The sequence below is a fragment of the Miniopterus schreibersii genome (genome assembly GCF_964146895.1).
Source record: "Miniopterus schreibersii genome assembly, chromosome: 8".
Taxonomy (NCBI): domain Eukaryota; kingdom Metazoa; phylum Chordata; class Mammalia; order Chiroptera; family Miniopteridae; genus Miniopterus; species Miniopterus schreibersii.
The window spans coordinates 82,035,235-82,057,817 of record NC_138109.1 but is presented as its reverse complement, the minus strand read 5'-3'; the positions used below and the strand labels follow the sequence as shown (position 1 = coordinate 82,057,817).

At 44.5% G+C, this 22,583-nt stretch overlaps 1 protein-coding gene across 2 annotated transcripts in view; it reads left to right on the top strand.

Moving 5' to 3' along the window:
• The window catches only part of GMDS (GDP-mannose 4,6-dehydratase), a 572,762-nt gene that overhangs the window by 281,776 nt on the left and 268,403 nt on the right, over positions 1 to 22,583 (top strand). For both annotated transcript variants that reach the window (XM_081144604.1, XM_081144605.1), the window contains exon 7: positions 2,214 to 2,341. In XM_081144604.1, coding sequence (XP_081000730.1) covers positions 2,214 to 2,341 — 128 coding nt within the window. The remainder of the gene's footprint in view (positions 1 to 2,213; positions 2,342 to 22,583) is intronic.

The following is a 22,583-nucleotide window of genomic DNA, read 5'->3' as shown; positions in this document are numbered from 1 at the left end:
AGTGCAGCACTGACAGCAGTGGCCATCACTAGGTGTCATGGTTGTGGTCATTGCGAGGCTGTGGCAAGAGCTTAAAGAGAAAGGCCTGCTGAGAGGCTCCTCCCTGTGTTTGCATGTGCTGTTCCTCCTGCCTGGATCACTGTCCCTGTCACACAACTTCATTAGTCCCTTCATGACCACACTAGGGGGCTCATTTCAGGCTCCTTTCCTGGTAGGTATTTCCTGACCACAGCAGCAGCAGGGTCACAGGCCCTGACTGTTTCTGTCCTTACAAAGCTGCTACTTCATTTCTGGCAGCACGAATTTGTGTCTGTCTTACCCTTTGTGTGCTACTTGAGACTGGGGCTGCTGCTTCACTCCCAGACCCCCAGCCTGGCACTCAGAATTTCATCGGTGCCTGGTTAATACTGGTAGAAAGAATGGTCAGTGAGGTTAGGGCCTAAGTAGATTGTTTGAACTTCCCTTTGGCTTCTGAACGTTAGGTTAGTTCACTGGTAGATAGAACCATCGGAACTGTTTTGTGTTGGGAACTTCCTCTAATGATTGAGCATCTCAAGTTTATATGGGACACTTTGGATGATAGTCTAGTCCTGCCATTGAAATAGAAAGACAAAAAGAAACCTGCATTTAGTTACAAATTTAATTGTTACCTGTCAATAAAAAATAAATGTTGCTAATCAGTAATAGATTGAGAAGGATTGCACCTAATAACATTTCTTCATTTCAAACGGCTCTTTTTTGAACGAGCTCTGTGTGTTTTATAAACTGCTATGAGAAGTTGAAACTTTGGATTTCTTAAGGTGCTGTGTGAATTGCTAAGAGAAACTGAAAATATGGATTCCCATGGAAGTCCCATTGTCATTTTTTAAATTGTTCAGTCTATTACAGGTGCCCCCCATTTTCACCCCCCTTTGCCTCCCTCCACCCTGCCCCTGCCCCCCAGGCCTTCACCACACTAGTGCCTGTGTCCATGGATTCTGCATATATGCACATGTTCTTTGGTTGATCTCCCCTGTCATTTTTAATGACATGGCATTGGTTTAAATGTACACACCGAGTTTGTGTAGTAAGTGAATCTAGTATAGGCTTGAACTTGCACTGGACCATATTCTTGCCAAAATTTAGAAAACCTATTTAGAAAATTCCCCTTATTCCTGTGCCAATTTTCTAGAAGCCAAAAGTTTTTATCATAACATTCACCCTCCTGCTTCATCTGCACAAGAACAAAGCTAAAGTTACTGAAATGTGATAAATTGTGATTGCAATCTATCCAAACTGTGGGAGCCATTATTGACTAGCTCACGTGTGTGTTAGTACCTGGAGAATTTGGCGTTACTTGGTGTTTTGTGATAACTTCACCTAGATACAGGGGCACTGATAAAATTGTCTCAGCAGTGTCTTTTAATTTTGTCCCTTTTTGCGACCTCTTAAAAGTAGATAGAGGCTTTCATTAAAGACCAGAGAACATTAAAACAATTTCATTACTTTCTTAAAATGTATGACCTCTTTCATTCATTCATTTCAAAGTATTTATGAAGAATTCAGGAGCCCATCCCTGTAGATCACATTTAACTGAAACTGGAAGGTACCTTGCAGTAAGGGTAGTACAGAGAAGCTTTTGATTTAGAATTGGCGCGTAATTTATAATTGGATGGCTATGCAGGTTTCTCAATAAAAATGATCACCATTTATTGACAATTCAGATGCATTCCTCTGTGTTTCTTCCGACCAGGTACCTACCCTGTGAGCTAAGTTACACTCTTCTCCCTCCCAAGAGCCCTAGAATATGCTTTATTAATAGGAATAGATGATGTTTATGTTCTTAAAAAATCAGGGTGGTCTTAGATGTCTGTCTTCCTTTCTGGCATTTCCCTTTATACAACCCTTTTGAATTTTCTGTTTAAAAACTGGCATTGTGATAGCTTTTCTTTGGCCTAATGCCTGGGTCGCATATTGCAGCAACATATTAGGAATGTTAAGACGTAAGTCCCCCAAAGAAAAATGTTTGTTATGAAAATAGAGCTGATGTGACACTTAGAGCTTCTTAACTTGTCTAAATGACAGTTAATGAACTTTCTTTTCTTTTTTTTATTATTTTAAAGAGGGAAAAAAAGAAATGAAAGGAATGCCCAGAGGCTGAGGTTGGGTTTGGTTCACCAAACTGTTAGTTGTCAGATAACTCTTCTGATAATACATCTTTTGTCTCTTTTTAGGAGCTAATTTTGTTACTCGAAAAATTAGCCGGTCAGTAGCTAAGATTTACCTTGGACAACTGGAATGTTTCAGTTTGGGAAATCTGGATGCCAAACGAGACTGGGGCCACGCCAAGGACTATGTAGAGGTAGGAACCAACTCATGTTCTTCAAAATACGTGTGTCAGTTGGCGTTTCAAATGCCAGGCCTCTAGTGGTAGAAGTAGTAGCATATAAAATTTTGTGAATGCGGATATGTTTAAGCTCATTCTGTTATCATGGTAAGTGCGGGATCCCCTTCCCCACTGGATGCAGGGGATCGAGTCCTTAGGATATATCAGGAAAAAGAATTTTCTGAGATTCACGTGGGAGGATGAGTGATTTTTATTTGTGTGGAATTATATCCCTTGGTTTCTAAAGTCCCATTTCCCTTAATACAGTCCTAGAAGATGTGTAGTTGGGGATCCATTAGAGCTAAATTAAAAGCAAAGCCAGTGTCCAAAGTTTCTGTTCCATGGTGGAACTGGGTCCAGTTTAGCATCAGGCTAGTTGTAGTCCATCAGTCCATTGTGTGGGGTCTACATGGCTGTGGGCCATGTGGGCGAACGCAGGAGCGTGAGAGCCCCGCAGGCCAGGAGTCAAGTGCAACATCCCAAGAGGCAAGAGAGCAAACTCCTTTATTTAGGAGCTTAAGTATTTCAGATCTTTCCATACCTGCAGTGGCCACATCTATCCTGGCCAATGACCTGTTCCCAGGTGTGACTGGCAGATGAGTACCTTTTCCTATGTTACCCAGACTTTCCTGGGCAGATGTCTATTCTCCCCCTGTCCAGGCCCTTCCCTCCCCCAGCGATCGGTGGGAATAAACCAGTGGTTTCCTGGGGAGCGTTAAACTGAGCTTCCTGGCAAAGCTGCACAGATGGCGTGCCCATAATATTTGGCCTTCCCTTTGCTCCTTTCCAGTGTTTCATAACTAGGTTAATTACAGTGGTGTAAATACTACTTTCAATTTAAGGCTCTGTGGTTCATCAGTACATGTGGATTATACTGAACGTTACTTGAATGAGGACATCTTTTTAAAAAACGTGCTGGTCAGTGTTGTGGGTGATGGTTAGATGTTCAGGGATGTTCTTCACTTCCTAGAGTTTCTTCAGCTCCCTGCTTTTTGCACCTTCCCCCTCTTTCTCTGTCTGCCCAATGCACATATAACTAACTGTGAAATAATTTTTGGTATAAAGGTACTAGTTCTCAGATCTTCAAGAAATACTACCTAATTTCAATTTGTATAATCTAAGACCTTCAGATTTACATTATTCTACTAAATTACTCTAAGAATAATATTCTTATAGAGCTATTTTTCCGCTGCTTATGAGTCTGTTTATTGCCCCATACACCTCTTAACATGTGACTCTGCAGCCAGGGTGCTTTGTCCAGGACATAAAGAGACAGGGAGATATGGTAATGATGCTAGTGCAGAATATTGGGCACAGCAAAGGGAAATTTAAATTTTCTCTCCTGAGATTTACAGTGGTCCCTCGGTTTTCGAATGTAATCCATTCTGGAAGACTGTTCGAGTTCTGAAACGTTCAAAAACCGAGGGATCAACAGCCGACAGGTAGGCCAGGATCGTGCCCTCAGCGGAAGCCACGTGGCATGTTCAACTTCCGAGGCATGTTTGAAAACCGAAGCATTTACATCTGGGTTTACAGAGTTCGTAAATCGAAATGTTCGTCAACCGAGACATTCGAAAACTGAGGGACCACTGTATATACTACACATTGCATTTTGGGTTGAGTTACATATGTTACATATATAAGGAGTGTGATTTTTCGTTAAACAAAGTTATATTTTACCTTGCCCTAACTAGTATGCTTTTAGATATCCGTGGTGCTCCTGTGGCCAGACCTGAATGAGCATGGCAATGACACTGTCATTTCCCCCGGGAACCCCTTGTTCTTGTTGGTGCTTATAGACTTCCTGTGCTCAGGAGACTGTTTCTGTCCTTAATGACCCTCTGGGAAACCGGATCTGGCTTCCTTGTTCATTGATGCAATTCAGAAAGAAGTTTGAACATTTACAAAGGAAACCAGTAGTTCACCGGCTAACTGGAGGTTAGCTTTGCATTTGTTACTATTTTTGTTTATAACAATTAAAAATGTTGTGTACTTGAACACCTATTACTGATTTATATCATGGACAAAAGAGGTTCTGATTTTAAATTTTGAGCAGTATAACATTAAATGTGTTCTTCTGAGATTTAATTACAAAGAAACATTGTATGACATTAGTTAGATACATTTTAAGTACATTGCATTAAAAAATATAGAAGGCCACACTTTCAGAAATTGTAAGAAAGTGGGAGAAAGGAAATGTTAAAAGTTTCAGGAGAAGCTGAAACTTTATTTTGTTTAACCTATATGACCTTACGCTCTTAAAAATGTGATGCAGGTTTTGGAAAAATAAATACATTATTTCTTCAATAATATAATTTGGATGTGTAGCCTTCTAGCTACCTGAATATACTTAGGTCTACATAGAAGGCTCATTTAGGGTCCCTCTTTATACAGGCTCTTATTCTCTAAATTCGGGAACCAAAGAGATCAAGTTACATTCTATTTTATTTTATACTTTTGCGCTGAGGTAAAGAGAAAGTTTGTATTGGAACTCAGAAACAGATTTTGATAGAGAAACATGTCAAAATGTTACAGTGCTTATTATTGGTTATGTTTATTGTCGTCTTTATACTTCTGTAGTTTCCATATATTTGAAGTTAATATGTGTAAACTTTTTAAATCAGGAAACAAAATAACTGACATTTTAAAAATAGGCCAAAATATCCACCAAAAATGCCTGAGACTGTTTAATAAATACACAAGGAATGAGAAAAGCTTCTTGTGAACTTGGTGGATCTGGAAGAAGGACCCACCTATGATTTGACTCCCCAAATTCCGAGGCTATCCCTGTTCCTGGGTGTAGCTCAAACTTTGGTACAAAGGGCCCGCATCTGTATTCATTTAAAATAAGAGTATTCTAAAAATATTTTGGCTCAAAGACTTCAAAAAGGTCCCCCCATTTGATGTCATTTTGAAGGTTCCTGGACAAGGTGGTGTCAGTCCAGCATAACATACACAGAAGCCAAACATGGGAGCAAGATGTTCTGGCCTTTCGGTCAAATATAAAATGTTCAAATTTTACAGAGAGACACACATGAAAGTTAAGTCATTCTCGTTGGCATTCAAGACCTGATTTGCTCCACAATACAAGTGGGTTTTTCGTATTAATGATCCCCTTGGGGTTCTGACAGTGACACATGTTGATGATGTAAGAAGCATTTTATAGTTCCCATCGATGTGCTCTTGATTTCTAAAAAACTATCCTTAAGTAACAATTCACAGTTTGCTATCTCCATTTTTCCCATCCCTTGCATTTTTAAATATATTAAAATGAGATTACTTCACAGACTTATGACTAAAAGTAGATGCTGCTAAAATTAAAAATCAAAAAGCAGAAGAATAAAAAAAGAGAAGCATTGTTTGTTTAACACAGGCCCACATCCTGGCACTGTAATCAGCTTCAGAGGAGGCCGCCTTGGGGAGCACCGAGCCAGCAGCTCGCACTGGCAGTGCATCTGCACGCATTGTAATCGTGTCTCCCTCTCTTTACACACAGATAGTGATGGTGAATCTTTAGATTAAGTGCCTTACACTTTGTAATTTATGGGTGATTTCCATGCTGAGGGAGGAGTAGAGTGTTTGACACATGGGTGGAGATGACCAGCTGTGTCAGCAATTGCTCCTCAGCCTTAGACAGGTTTTATATCTGAATTCACCCGTTGGTGGAAAGGACGTAATAACAGCCCTGTAAAAAATTAGCATTAATGTGCTGTGCATTACATGATTAGAATCTACTTCGGCTTTGTAAACATTTTTTGCAGCAATTTATACAAAACCACTTCCTGTTGCTGAGTCAGGATCATCAACTTCCATTTATAGTCTTTCTCCTAGATCAAAATGATTTTTAAAATATGTAAGAGGTATTTCAATTTGAAAGAAAAAGAATATAAAAACTGTATTAAATTATATTGTGTTTCAGAATAAACAAGTTATATGCAGTTACATCTTTTTGGATATTTTAACATAAACATTTTGAACACACAGAATACTTGAATGACTTTTACCATAAGCAGCCCTATACCCACCACCCAGATTCTATAATTAACATTTTTGTTGCATTTTGAGAAAAAAAATTAGTATTTAAAAACTGCCGTAGTGCTAATGGCTCAGAGCTATAAATACTCAATTTATAGAAACACAGGTTATCAAGAATTTGCATTTCTTATGGGATATAGTCAGATGGCAATTCAAACTTTTAAACTATATTTACCCTTTTAAATAATTGTGATACTACACACCTCTTTTCATGCCTGCCTCCCTCCGTGTAATTGAAGCAACTCCATGCATCCAGGAGAACACAGTGGGGGCTGTGTACCACATCCAAGCACATTCATGTGGTCAATATTGTACCAATAGTGCCTGAAAACTGCAAACCAGAGAACCCCTAATTTTTCTTGGGGACACACTCCTTCAGCATGTCTTCCATTGAGTACTAATCATGGTCATTGTACTAGTTGTTGCAAAGGCAGTCTTCTAAGCTTTGTCCAAAGCCAAATAGTCCTGCAGAATGCCACATTTAACTAAGGTGAGCAAGTTCCTTCATTGCAAGACTGACTTCTCAAAACTTACAACGTGTGAGAGTGTACCACGGCCTGCTCAGGCTGATAAAGGGTTTCTCAAACTTACTTCTCCTTTCCACCATGTCATAGAAAATGAGTATTGGCGTCCACAGTGCAGAGGTGGGAAACGGCACCATTGTTTCAATAAAATTAATGTAGCAGTTTGATTAGCAAGGTCCCAGGTGATCCCACCATGATAAAACCAGCTGGAAACAACTGTAGCCAGAAAATATTGATAAGTATCTTTAAGCTTTCACCACTAATGAGATGGTCCCTTGCTCTTGGGATATGCAGGTAATCAAGTGACCTAAGTCTGAGCTCTTTCTAGCACTCAGTAAAAAGCCAACAGCTGGCCATGCAGTTGCCCCTGAAGAGGTCTGACTGTCCAAAGGCTGCCAGGGGGCACTCAGATGGCTGGGTGAGGGTGGAGATCCACCTGAACTTTAATACCGCATTCTCACACGCACTCCTTTTTCTTTCTTCCTCTCTTTTTACTGGGAGCACAGATTAATATTTTTTTAAAAGCTACTTTTAGAAATAAAAGTAATAATTGTCAAATGTTGAATGTTGGGCGTTTATTATATGCCCATAACTTTACTAAGGACTTTATATATGTTATCTTATATAATAGGTTTAACAATCCTGGAAAGGTAGGGAGTGTTTCCTCATTTTATGGAAGAAAGAACTGAAGGTTAGAGAGTTCAGGTAACATATTCACCCAAAACTGTGACCAGTAGAGGTGAGTGAGGCCATAACTCCAGCCCTCTCCTGATACCTGAGCCACACTCATAACCACAAATTTATAGTGAAGTGAGGGGAACAGGGACATTAGCAGGGGGATCTGAGTAACTTTCCATTTCACACAAGGACAGAAAATTAAGCTGGTCTCACTTTCCACTTTCTGCCATGTATAGTCCAAGGGGAAGACAAATATCTGGAAGATAAGAAACTGGCTGAGACAGCTGTCAGATCTCCCTAACCCACTATATTGGCTGAATGAGGCAACAATGCAAAGGGTGTGTGAAGGAAAATGGGTAGTTAGGTGTCTCTCTCTTTGTCTCTATTGGTTTCTAAATGAGTTAAGCTTCCTTACAGCTTTCAGTCCTCAGCTGATGACAGAGATGGGGGAAACTGGGAGCCTCTGGCCATGGGGAAGGAGACTGTTGACAGAGCTGGGTATAATCCACCAGTGTTCCTGGTCCTTTCTTTCGCATCCAGCTCCATGTGGTGTGCTTTTTGCATTTTGCATCCTGTGTTAATTCATACAGATCTGAAATGCCAATTAAGCATTTTGAGATTTTATTTAACAGAAAGCTTGCTTATTGCAACATCAAAAACAAACTTTCTCTTTTTCATATCCAGGAGACTAGCTTGATTTCTTAGCGTGCCTGAGTTCTCTCAAGTATCAGTGGTACCGGAATCCATTCTTCAGTACAGCCTCACTTAACAGAGATTCAGAAAGTCATGTTGCTTGGCTTCCTGCGTCAGGGCTGGGTCCCAGGAGCGGCCACATCCCCAGCTCCCAGCAACCGTAGGCTCTGTTGAAATTGTTGTTTTAATAAATGAAGCCTGCACCATCCATATTTCCAGGATGGGTTATTCATCAAATTTCCATCCACAGGTCATTTAGAAACATGGAGGTGGGTGCATTTTTAGATCATACTTTCAGTTGAATTTTAAAAATATAAAAGTGAGCATCTGACATTAAGTTGGAAAAGTGGTTCTAGGCAAACGTACATAGGTGCATGTATGTGGGGAGAGGGTGGAAAGGAACATACTGCGGGGTTGCCCGGTCAGTAGGTATAGTGCCTGTGGAAATGGATTATGAAACTTCGTGTAAATGCTACTTATTTTCTAATGGGTGGCAGTTAACCCCATTAAGGTAGAAGCGTGTACTCCACCCTTCACTCACTCCGGTTGACGCCAAGTGTCATCAGACTGTTGTGGGTCACGAATGACTACCTGTACCGGAGAAAGGATGGTTCTGTTCCTGAAAATGAAAGTCCCTGGAAACCGTGTGAGATGCTCCTTTTCCTTTTAGGTCATGATGCTCGTTCAGTGCATTTGGAGGGTGCCAGAGATGCCCTATGCTTCCTCCTTCCACCCCCACTAAACTTGCTATTTTAATAACAAGACTCTACATGTGGTATAGATGTAATTACCTGTTATAAAATATGACATCACCTGAATTTATGATGACTTTGCCTATGGAAGGCATATATCTTTAATATTAAATTCTTCATTTTTACATTAACACACCCTAAAGGGGCCTAAAAGAAAGTATTTGCAATCATGGTCGTCTTTCTCTTACTTTCCTGTAACCCATGCCCATGAACATCCAGAAAATCATACTTCTCTCTTGTCTAAATCCTCGATGTGTTTTTTTAAAATATATCTTTATTGATTTCAGAGAGAGGAAAGGAGAGAGAGAGAGAGAAACATCAATGATGAGAGTCATTGATCGGCTGCCTCCTGCACGCCCCTGACTGGGGATGGAGCCCACAACCCGGGCATGTGCCCGGGAATCGAACCCTGATTGCCTGGATTCCTAGGCCAGTGCTCAGCCGCTGAGCCACGCGCGGCCAGGCTAAATCCTTGTTTTTAAATTCATTCTAAAGTGCTTTTTGGCTTTATCCTACCTCTCAGAGCTTTATTACAATAAACCATTTACTGAAACTCCATATGTTATCCTCACAGAGTCCTGGCCCGGGATTGCTCTTTCTCAGGCCTGGGAGTGCTCCTTGCTGCTGTCTCAGGGGCCCAGGCCCCAGGTCCCAGGCTTTGCCCCAGCGTCCTTTTAATACGAACTTGTGCTAATTTTGCCTGTGCATCCAAAGCTACAAAGCAAGAAACCTTTTCCAAATAGAAGTTCCTTAAGCCAGAGGCACACATTTTATTTTCTGCTCCTATTTTCTCCCTGCTAGGAAATGTCTGCTTATTCTCTGCCCTGGAATCATCGTGGGGAAGCCTTAAAGATCCTCCTCACTCCTTCCTTTAGGCAAAGAAAAAGTTGGTCCCCCGTGTGTGTGTTGGGTCATTTGCACGTGTGAAATCTGTTGTTTCTCTTTCTGCCTATGACCTTGAACAGCTGGGATAATGAGGCTGCGCAGAGCAGCTGGACCTGAGCTGGGGCGGCCTCTGTGGCGGTACCTGGACCTACCGCAGGCTGAGAGACCGACAGACACCTCTAGGAGAGGGCAGCACTTTGACTCTTACTTGGAATAAATATTGTGCAGCAATAAAAAGCAAGCCTGCGACACTCTGACTTGCTAGTTAAATGGCTTTAAAACGGGCCGTCGGCTTTGCGCCTTGTTCCTCCCTCTGTGCCGCGCTGTAGTGAACACCACTGTCCTCTTGGCACCAAACCTCTAGCGTATGCATTCTGTGTAGCATTTAGAGTTGCTCCAGAAACTGGCTGTGGCATCATGCAAGCTAACTATGCCCCAGGTTGATGAATTTGGGTACAATTCTGTGAAGATCCTATTTACATTTTAGAAAAGAAAAAGACAGACTTGGGCCTCCACTAAGCCCAGGTGGTGCGCAAGTGCAGCTCTGCAGAGGCGGAGTCACAGGAAGGTAGCATCGGTAGCCACTTGCAAATTGGTCTTTGCGGGGAAACTTAGTAATGTTCCGAAAGAAAGAGACGGAATTACTTCTCCGTCTGGCTCCCCCCGTGGAGTCCTGTCCTGTGCAGAGAGGGGTTGGGCTGAAATCATTGCTGCTCTTTGCCTCCTGCAAAATGTAAGTGGATTGAGACCTCTGAGAGTAAAACCACTTCTCCGTGAACACAGAAGGCGGTGTGGTGGTGATCTTGTGCCAGTCTTTCAAGGAACCTCTCGAAGGCAGAAGCTGGGTATTGTTCCTCTTTACCGCAGTTGTGCCTCCCACCCTGCCTGGGAGAGAACAGAGCCCAGTAAGTATTTGCGTTTAATGGACTCTCCTTATCTGAGCATTTCTGTGTAAAATTCATAAAAATGAATATGTATACATGCAATGTGTTTTATTGCTCTTACTATTAAAAGATTATTTTCCTACCTAGCCTAAGACATTTCCCACTGAATGTGATCTTACCGATTTCGGTGTTGGTTGTGATGGACTAGTTGCAGCCACACGTTTTCAAGCGCTATTCTCTTGCTGCATGTGGACCATAAAGGAAGACTGAAAAGTGCCATTATAGTCTCATGCTGTTGTAAGTCCCATATCTCTAGATTCTACTATGAGTAGACTTTATTCCTGTTTTTTAAAGGAAGTGATCCAAGCACATGGAAAAAATAGGAAGAAGGGTACACTTGCCCTGATAAATAAAACAAACATTTTAAAATCACAAAAGTAGCCTTAGTTTCCAAGATCAAATGTCCCCCAGTGTGACTGATGACATTGCCACCTGATCATTCAGAAACCTCTCGTTCGTGTGACCTTCACTGCCTCTCAGCGCTCGAGGCCTCAGTCGGTGGAGGAGATTTCCGCGACAGACTTAGCATCTGGAAAACCTGCCCTCATCGGGTCTTTCCCTCTCTCTGTCGTCCTCCCTTTCCATGTCCCCCTGCTGCCAAACACACACACAAATTAGGAGCAGTTCCTTTTCTTATAGTAAGAGTGTTTTGTTCTTAATTTCATGTAAAAGTGAATTTAAAGATTCCTAGAGCTATTTGATAGTAGCTGTAGAAAGTCAATGCAAACCGAGCAGTTATAAGAAAGGAGCAACACTGGCCAGATCGTTGGGCTGTGTGTGGTTTCGTTCCCTCCTTGCTGCACAGTGCCCACATGTCCGGAGCAGAGACCCTGTTCCCAGGCCTTCCCCAGCTCCCACTCCAGAGTGGAGTGCTGTGCCTCAGCCGGCGGGGGTGGGGTGCTGGGTGGCGCCCAGGGGAGGCAGGCTGCATTCCTGGAATGTGAAGGTGGCCCTTGCCTCCTGGTCATTTCCTAACCATACCCACACAAATACTCATGGGGTGCGGGCCACTGCACCTCCCTCCCTTTCATTGGTGCAGAGGCAAAGATCAGGATCAGGGGGCTCCATGGTTTCCTGTGTTTTTTCTCATAATGTCTCTTTTAGGTGAAGAACTACTTGCTGATTTTCATTGGATCTTAAATTTCAAGTTTGAAAACAAAATACAAGGCTTTCATCAGACCATTTTTTAAAGCCTTGAAGTTATCCTCTTGTATTTTTGTTTGCCTCATCAGATGCATCTTTGGATTTGATCCAGCAAATTTTGGATCCTGTTTAGGAGAGCAGGAATTATTATTTTCCATGTGAAAAGGTGGCTTTGAAGGGAGAAGCCCTGGCCTGAAGTCCTGGCCTTCCAGTGACAGTGGCTTCAGTGGCCCACTTCCTCTCCAGGGCAGTCCCCGACTGTACACAGTACAGCGTGTCTACGCTAATTGTTGGTATATTTAGTCATTCCTCTGAGATTTTAAAGCCTTTTTTTCTTTCCCACTGACTTCAAATGTTGACTGTTTAACAGGGACCATTTACCCCTCACTAGGAATTACAAATAAACCAGCACTTTTACTAACGGCCTTCTAGAATCTCTACTCATCCTGTGAGACAGAGAGCACAAATGTGAGAAATTAGATTAGAAAGAAACTGTGAGACCCAGATGTTGAAAGACCAGGTCCTACACCCTGGGTGGGAGACTCCCTCTGAAGTGTGTAGTAATAGTTGTACAGTCATGTAATTTGAGGAAGATGCCGACTATGCAGAGGAAACACAGGTTACACACCGTTTCATTGATCTTTATCTTCAAAAACTGAAGCCTCAAGAAGGGGCGCAGGCGGTTCCTTCCACCCCTTTGTCAGGGCGGTTGAGAGCTTCACGTAGTTAACCATCTGCAGGGGCCTTCGGGAAGCCAAGGCATCATTGCCTGGCCGGGCCCAATGAGTCATCTATTAAATTAGCCCTAATGAATTACCGGTTTGCACATTTAATTACGCATGATATAGGGCTCTGGGATGTTAAGTCTAGTGGAGCTCAAAGGAATTGGATTGGCTTAGTTAAGCATTTCAGCAGGATCTTTCCTCACTCACCATACAGGGACACTCCCGCCCTCCTCCCTCTCTCCCCTTCTCGCCTCTCCTCTCCTCCCCGGTGTCCCCACCCCTCCTTTTCTCCTTCCCCTCTCTCAGGTGGTGGGCGGTGGACAGTGTCAACAGTGTCAGCGTGTGAGCAGTGTCTTGAGTGCCCCCCCTGGTTTTGCAGATGGAAACCCTCCTAGAGTGTGATGAGGTACAGCCCCCCCCTGACGTGCACTAGCTCTGTGAGAACAGCAGCTCTGAATGGTGGCTGCTGGGCTTCCTCTCACTTTCCTACCGCTGTTTTCCAGAAGGAATGAACAGTGAAACATGATAAAGGGCTGGATTGAACATGGTTATCACACACAAGTTTGTTCAGTATTTAAGGACAGTTTTTGCATCAGTGAGAACTGTGAGACGTCCCTGTGCAGTGAGGCTTCCAGTGTTGTGTGAGGGGCAGTGAGGCCACTGAGGGGCTGAGAACTCCTGCCTCCAGGGTGCCCCCCCCCCCCCCGCTTTTAAGAACTATTCTGATTGTCATTTTAAAGAAAAGGTCTTTTCTGAATCTGAAATACCATTAATTAAGATACACTTTTAGCTTTTATTTCCAGTTTAAGGCCTTTCTGAGTACTGATATGTAAACTATTTGATACTCTTTCTTTTTAATCCTCACCGGCGGATACTGTTTCCCTTGCTTCTCAGAGAGAGTTTCGGAAGGTAGGGAGAGAGAAACATCGATGCAGGTCAGTTGGTTGCCTCCTGCACAGGCCCTGACCAGGGCCGTGGGTTGAGCCTGCAGCCAAGGTGCGTGCCCTGCAGTCTGCAGTCCCCCCCCACTCTAACCACTGAGCACACCAGCCGGGGCAACTGCTCGATGCTCTTTACAAGCTTACGTTCACAGTAGGCCAGTGAGATAGATGCTATTTTCCATTTCCTCCCCCAGAGACAAAAATAAGACTTGGAGAGAGAAAATGCCTCAGCTCGTCTCAGGTGGGCCTCTTCCATGCATATTGTCTGTGGGCCCTTCTCTGCACCTGCCGTGTCCTGCACGTGGATCCCGCGCACTCCACCTCGCGTAGCTGTCAGTCCCATCTGCAATACAGACACTGGCACTTGAGTCCTCCCTGGAAGCTGTCACTGCGTCCGCCACAGAATAAAGGCTGCCGATTGGGGGGTTACATTCGACTCCTTGCCAGTGTCCCTCGTGTCCCTTTCCTGCTTTGTCTGGTCCAGCTCTCTGCTCCCCGAGTGTGCGCATGCTCCATGCCAGGCTCCAACTGTGCACTCAGCCCTGTCCCTGCTCCTTTCTTCCCAAATTCTGCTCTACCGCAGGCATTGGCCTGAGCTGCCTCCTCCCAGCCACTTAGCCAGAAGAACTGGCCATTTCCCGTGTAGTTCCACAGCCCTCAGTTCACGTCCCTTCGCATCCCTGGCAGAACCTTTATCCCATTTTGGCTGGGAAGCCTCTCTCTGTGTCTGACCTCCATGCTGACTCCCTTCTGTAGCTCCCAGGGCCCTTCAGAACACCTGAACCTTTGGGGTGCTTGTTGTTTCTTGAGTGAATACCCGAGAGTGAATGGACCTCAAACCAGATTAGCTTCACTGATTTATTTGACTTAAAAACAAGCCACGTTATACATCATCCTATCTGGCCCCTTCATCCAACAAGTGAACGCAGTTCATTTTTCAGAGATGGTTACTGACTTGAAGTGAAATAGATAGTTCAGAGTCTGAACTGACTCCCATCTGTCATGGTCTTTCCACTATAACATCCATCAGATCATATAACCATCGAGAGTGCTACATGAGGCCCTTTGCCACAGCTGTGGAGACTAGTCATCCAGGTGAGTTAGGGCCCACAGTCAGTTGCAAGGGGCAGAGAGCCTACTAGGGGTTGTGTTTCACTCACCGCCAGAAGTCCCAGGGAGGTGCACTGCCTGATTCATAGATGCCAGGGCCAAATCTCTGGTCATCCCTTCTCTTGTCACCCCAGGGTGGCAGCAGCCACCAGCCGGAGCCCGGCCCCAGCCATGCTGTGCAGTTCCCCTGAGGCCTGGATCAGGAAAGAGAAGGCTGCAGATCTCTGGGTGACCAGCACTAGCGTTTTGTTAGCACACAGCCATTCTGCTCTGTAGGGGAGATCAGGAGGCAGGTTTTTGGCTTCTCAGACCTTCTCTAGTCAAAGGAGGCAAGAGAATGGTGCTGCCGGAGGCATACGCCTGTGTGCACGTGCATGTCTGCAGTGGTGTGGCCGTGCACTGGCCGCCGAGGGCTGGGGAGGAAGGGGACCTGGAGCAGCAGGCTCTTCTCCCTGCCTCCCTTGAAGTGTGGCTGAGTGCTGTCCCACCCACGCTCGCACTTTTTGCAGTTGTGAACAGCCACATTGCTTGGATGTGCAAGAACTTAGAGTGGCTGCAGATACTTTGGACTCTGTATTTGAAGGTTCATTTTTTTAAAGTTTTTAGGATAACTCCTAGGTGCTCTGTCTAACATAAATCATGTGCTATTGGTTTCCAAAATGTTGCCTCGGTGCCTATTTAAGGGTTGCTAGTAGCTCTTCTCTCTGTCGGGAAAATCATCCAGATCTAGGGAAGAGATCCACTGTTTTGTTTTGCCTTGCTTTTCCCACACCCGTTTACTGGTATGGATGGAAATATAATGCAGATTATGCTTGTCTCATTTACATAACTCTCCGTTAGCGTTCCATTTTACCATATCTACATTTTTGTGTTTGACCTATTAGGACTTTTTTTTGGTTTTACAAAGAAAAAAAAATGCTTCCCTCAGCAGAACCATCTGGCCCGTGTCCTGGTCCTCAGCGGCTCTGCGCTCCAGCAGGGCCAGGCGTGCGGTTTCCGAGCGGTGCTGTTACACTGGTGGTCTCGGAATTCAGCAGGAGTCATGGAAAAGCTACACTGTGGCTGCTTTCAAGTCTAAGGTTTCCAAGGTGGAAAAAAAATGCATAGCATTGTCACTTTTGACATAGCATTTTTTCCTCTAACTGGAATTTAGTCTTTTAAAAAGAATTACAGCATTTTATCCTTTGAGGAAGAAAGGTTGCTTTAAAAATATCTTTTAGATCTTGGGCTACCAATTTTGCATGCCAGCAAGCTGAGGTGCCCGGGAGAGTCATCCAGGCATGTTTACAGCACACACATTTTCTTAAAGGGCCCATTAGGAATTACTAGGCTTTTTCTTTTCTTAAATTGAGGTTCAGTTTCAGGTGTCCAGCATAATGACTTGATATTTGTATACATTGCAGAACGGCCACGACCGTTAGTCCAGTTAGCAAATCCATCACCATAGACAGTTACAGATTTTTTTCTTGTGATAAGAACTTTTAAGGTTTGCTCTCTTAGCAACTTTAAAATATATAGCAGTTTTATTTACTGTGGTCACCATGCTGCACGTTTGTACCTTTTGACCACCTTCACCCATTTCCCCTGCCTTTCACCCCTCCCTCTGCAGCCTCCAGTCTGTTCTCTGTATCTGTGAGCCGGGGTGGGGGATAAGTTGCTGTCGTCTTAGAGTCTACATGTAAGAGAGGACACACAGTATCTGTCTTTCTGTCTGACTTATCTCACTTAGCCTAATGTCTTCAAGTTCCATGATGTTACAAATGGTAAGATTTCCTTCTCTGTGGCTGAATAATATTCCATTGTGATATATAATAATAATCCATTTTCTTACAAAATCAGATAACAATTAACAGTAAAGGGTGAAATTGACAACAAATCATCACAATAAGCAGATTGTATAACCAAAGGCTCTCTGAACTCAGTTCCTGCCGTGTGTGACAAGGGTGAGGTGCACCTGCCTTTGACAGGTAGTTTGTGATGGTGCCTCGGCCTTTCCGGGCCCGCGGAGATCCATCCGCCGGGGCGCTGGCTGTCGTTCCACAAAGGGGTGTCTGTGAGGACGTGAAATTCTGTATTTTTGTGTTGTAACATTACACAAATTTTGAAAATTTTCCAACCAAATGTGCACTTACTTTCCATTTCTGAAATGCTACTTTTAATGTAACACCGTTTTTAGAAACAGCAAATCCAAGGGTTTTGGAATCAGAGTATCTGCTTGTCTCCCTGCCCCGCCTCTTGCTTCCCCACACAGCAGGGCAGGAGCGCAGGCCGGCTGCGCGGGAAGACGACCAGGCGTTTCCTTTCTTTCTTTTCTGTAGGCATCGTGTTGATTCATGCGTAGGCCCTGTGTTTGACAGATTTTACGATCATAAATTTAAAGTGCTTAACCTACTGCCGAAGCAGGCGGGAAGGACGGAGAGAAGTTAGAGCCCTCTCCAAAAGTCTTAATTAAGTCCTTGCCTTCAGTGCTGAGGAATGATGGGCATGAAACAGCGGGACCAAAGTCTGGTTCCTCCTGCGGCTTTCAAAGCAGCCTCAGACTTACCGTTCTTATGAAGGGTTTAGGGACACGGGGAGGAACTCACTGGACCTTGGGGGAGAGGGATGCTGCTCCTCACGGCCTGGGGCTCCCGACCTGCTTAGCTTGTGCTGCGGAAGGGGAAGGTCACGGAGTTGAAGGGAAGGCTCCTTGTTTCCTTGTAAGAGGAAGAAAAGTTAAAAGTTGAGACTAATACAAGTTAATGAGGAACATTTAAATCCTTAATGGTTCAATTTACATTTCAAGTCAGTATGGTCCGTAAGGTCAGCCCTGGGTCTGGGACGGATCTGGGGCTTTGACCGGGGACCCCTGGTTCTTGGGTTTCCGCTCCCACCGTAGTTATCTGTGAATATGAAGCAGCAGGGTGCTGCGCGTCACCCCGCACACGCACCTGCGCGTGAGGAAATGTCCACCGCAAAATGCAGGCTCCTCCAGGGCTGCCTTGCGGACTTTGAGCTGAGGAACAGACAGCGCACGCTCTCGATTGCGTGTGTCTTTGAGGATCACTAGAAGAGGAGAGAAACAGGGCTGAACAGAGGGAGCAAGGGGCTCCTTTCTCCTTTCTGGATAGCTCTGTTAGCTGGAGTGATGGCATTGAAACGATGCAGTCTTTACCCAGTTTATCTCATAACCCAAATTCCATGCCTCTCAAAGAAAATTTTTTATTTTAATACATATTTTTTACCAAAAGAAATTCAGAGCAACACTGGTCAATACTCTTAAACTACATGGCAAAGAAAAGTCTTCGGTGAGATATTTAAGTGAAACATGTAAAAAAAGGACTGTGAGAAATGGTATAGCTCGCTTGTTGGTCAGCTGTTACGTCCAGTAGAGGTGTACCTGGCTCACAGGGAAAAAGGCTCTGCCGTTAATGCTGTGACCACCTGGCCTGGTGAGCAGGTCCCTGGCATTCACTGCATGGAATTATTGGTCTATCCATTGGGTACATGAATACACTGTGTTCTATAAGAAACAGGTTCACTTATTTTAGTTAAAAAACCCCTTTCACGGTGGAACATTCCTGGGAGAGTTCATACGACTTCCTGTTGCACTGCCTAGAGTAGGCATCCAGTCTAGGATTTCGTAAACAAAACTCTTCAAAATCTTTTTAGAAAATGACCTCTATTTGTGGGTCACAGTATGTTGCTTTGTGCCAGGTTTGTTTCTGTTTATTTGTTTAAACTATTCTATAATTCCACTTTGCAAGTTGGCCTGGATTTGCGAGAACTCACGTCTGAGGCTGTGTGGGAGCAGTCGGTGTTGGTGCAGATGCACACGCGAGGCAGACACACATGCACATGTGCACCAGCCCACACACGGTCATCTTCCCAGAGAAGCTTGTCAGAGGGGAGAGACAGTAACAGTAGAGGTGAGCTTGCAGGTGCAGACAGATGGACATATTACCCCAGCCTCTTCTTCCTGTTCACAGATTGACAGAGAAAATAACGGATCTGGCAGCATGTGACCCTATAGCTTTTCCATATGTCTAAGCACTTACACTCCGTGGTCAGGCAGAGGGACATACTGTCTGACTTCCACCTTCTCTAGGCACCTGGGTCTGCTGTACATGGAGAGAGCCTGCAGCAGGTTCCCTGCCCCTTCCTGCTGTGTCAGCTGTCATTGGGTGGACAAGTGGCTAGTGAGAAGGACCTTGGTAGCCATGCTTAGGTAGCCCAGGACCCACAGGGAACAGGAAAAAGTCTTCTCAGACCCCTTCTGCCCTGCTGATTTCCTCTGTGCCCAAGAACAGGGCTCTCTCCTGCTCGCAGCCCAGGATGCTGCAGGGACCCTGGTGTGCAGGTGCAGGACACTTACATTGAACAGGTCTTGTACAGCATCTCTCACCTCGGCCGCCACCACCTCCCAATAGCCTCAGAGTCTCTTTGAGAAACTAGAATATCAGAGAGATATGAAAAGTTTGATTTCCAAAATTAGTGAATAGATGTATTCAAGTAACTGACTTTAGTTTTAAAACAAGGCCATAAAAATTAGAATATGCTGGCTTCAGTGTCCAAAAAAGTAAATTCCATTGTGTAGTTTTTGATTTCAACTGTGGTCATTTAATTTACAGCAGTTAGTGTTTTGGTGTGGTCGAAGTCTTACCTGAGAGGCTCAGGGACCTGTGGATTTCAGAGTGAAGGGTTCGCCCCCTGTGTGGAGCCCACCTGCTGCGTCCCGCACACCACCCCTCAACTGCTGCCCTTGACCAAGCGGAAACCCACCCGACCAGGTTCCCTCTGCGGGTGCCTGTTGTCATGAAGCCAGCGCTGATGGGTGGTGTCACTTTTGTAAGGTGCCGCTTTCCTGACAGTGCTGTTCTGACTGTTATGCCAACCCTGTACCATTCCGTAGCTTTAGGTGGAGAATATTGTGTCTAGGAGCAGCTTTCTGTGTGCTTTGAAGAAAGGGCCCCTCGGTGAATACTGTCCATTTCCGTGGGAGGTGGTTACCCTGGTAGACCCCCGGCAAGTCCTCACAGAGCCTCCTGAATACGTGCTCAGGGCACCCTCTAGGGTCAGTCTTACCTACCAGCACCTGTAGTGCACATGGGTGCTGCGGACTGGTACACCGGCGACGCGGAGACTTCTCTCCTCTGCCCTGGTCGGCACCAGGAGCCCCGTGTCTGCTGTGATGAGAGCTCTACCCGGGTTTCCTCGGCTCCTGAAACAGCCCTGCAGAATGAGTGTTTCTATCCCCTTTTTGCCAATGAAGAAAGGAGGCTTGGCGTGGCCACACAGCTTGCCCAGAGCCTGGGCGGCAGTGGCTGTCGTGGAGTTTGAATGCATGTGTCACCCACACCAAAGTTTCTGGCTTTCCCCTTCCTTAGCCAGGCCTCTCTGTCTGCCTTATCCCTTCCCTCTTTTTTCTTTTGGAACCAATTTTTCCTACCGTCCTCTCTTCAGGAAGCGTAGCGTTGCCTCTCATGACTTGTGACAGCTCTCTTTTGTCACCCATGTGCTCCCTCTGACACTGGGCAGGACCCTGCACTTGGGCCCGTGCCCCCCGGGAGGGAGGAGGGCTCTGTCCACAGTCGCCGACCCTGTGGTGGAGGCTCCTGCTCTCGCACCGTGCAGCAGGCGAGGCTGTGGAGGAGCACTGGCTGGGGGCTCATCTGCGCACCCTCCGTTGGCACGGGTCACCTTGATGTAGCTGTGCTCGAGGAGGTGGCAGCGGGCACGGCACCTTGTCAAAGCCTCGGCGGGGGGAGGGTATTGCTGATCACCTTCCAGTGACAGAGACAAGTTTATTAGTTATGCTGGCTGACCCTCTTGTCTTTCTTCAATCAAATCACTGTCCCTTCTTTTGACTTATTATGTCTGCCTGAAAAAAATAAGCATGGGAAACCTATCCTCATTTAATCAGCCGAAAGATGTTTAGTGTTGCTGAGGAGGGAAGACATCCTGGGAGACTTTCTCCCAGCTAGGGAAGAAGGCGGGGCTGCACCCAGCTCCCTGCGTGCAAATGAAGCTGATTAACACTTAGGCCCCCTGGGAACCCTCCCTTCTCGGAGATGAGCTTGGGCTTCCCACCCTGCTCTAGTCAGCCAGCTAGTTCAGCGACCATTCTCTCTCCACGATACTGATTAGTTGTGTACGATTCTGTTATTTAAACCTTAGATTTTAAAAATGGCTTTCTCAGGGGCTGCTGTGAACTGTTTGTCCTGCGCCCTCAGAAGTCGGAGGTCCTGTCCTGACATCACGTGCTCTGCACTCAACAGCACTTCTCTGTTCCAAGCTTGCCCTCCTCCCCAGCGCGGAAATAAATCAAAGCTGGTTGAGACTCAGTCGCAATAAATCAAGACCTGTCCGGGACTGGAGCCTGCCCAGTCAAAGTGTCACAGCCTGGCTTTCACTGAGGATTAATTAAAGGCCTGATATAAAGCCCAGATGTGCTTCAGGAGAGTAGCAGGCTGCCCAGTGGCTGTGTCTCCCAGGGCTCTGCCCACCCAGAGTCTGCGGGGGGAGGACGGGAAAGGCATCCGAGGTTGGGAGGACGGGGGAGGCGCCGTCCGCGCACTCGGGTGGACCTCATCTAGTTTGAAGGGAACAGAGCAAGCTCTGCCATGAGGAAAAATTCTGTCTATGTCAGGCTCTGTGTAGGCAGTGCTAAATGGAAGGAAAGCACATAGCTCAAACGTTTTTATTTAATTGAGACAAAAAGAAAATGAACCAAGTAAAGGAGCTTTCATTGTAAAAAATATTGTAATAAAATTTAATGCCTGGTTCACACTGAGCTTGTAAATGTTTTAGACCAAAGAAGCTGTGCAGATAAAACACTTTTGAGGTGTTTTATTCACAGAAAGCTGAATTAGACGGGATAGCTTTTGGACTGGGATTTACACCAAGTTCTTCTTTAGTTCTGCATGATTCCACATAACCACCCAAAAAAGCGCACTTGATTAAATTACCATTGAGCAGATCCTAGGGAAGTAGATATGCAACATGAACTAACTTTCCATATGTACAAACAAAACACTGCATTTGAAGCACAAAACAAGATATGACTTATCATTTAAAACTGTAGTTGCCATGTTTCTGTAGGACTTTAAACTTAGTATTTACCACTATGGTGATGTAATTATAAATTTGAAAAGAAGACACCATCGAAAACTAATAAACACATCAACAATCTTTCCTCGTGGTAATACATATACTTTCCTTACTGAGTATCTGAAAACCAGCTATTTAGAAACTTTATAAACAAAACCAAGTGAATCTTTTGATTGCTATATAATCTATAATAGATAATTGATGATAATAATTGGAATACTTTGATAGGAAAAAATGAGGTTCTTTTTGAGAGCTTGCTATTTTATACAGCATATCTTCATATTAACATTAAGCTTTTATCAATGGAGAGTTTAGCTTTTCCCAGAATGGTAGATTTCCTGACAATGCTCTATTGATGTTTACATTCTGGACTTGAAAATTTTGTTCTTTATGAACTTAAATAATGAAACAGTATATCTATAAAACAGATTTTAGAGTTGTGGTTTCAGCTGAAGTAATCTAAATGTTTTTTATATGCATTATTTTACCCAGGTATTTAAATATATAACCATATCCAGTTATAAGGATTTCTTTAATCTACTGAACTCTTTTAATAGGCACATTATAAGTGATCTTAAATAGCTTCCTAGTTTTCTTTTTTTAATCCTTACCAGAAGATATGGGTTTTTTATTGATTTTAGAGAGAGAGAAAAAGATCGATATGAGAGAGAAACATCGATCACTTGCCACCAATATGCA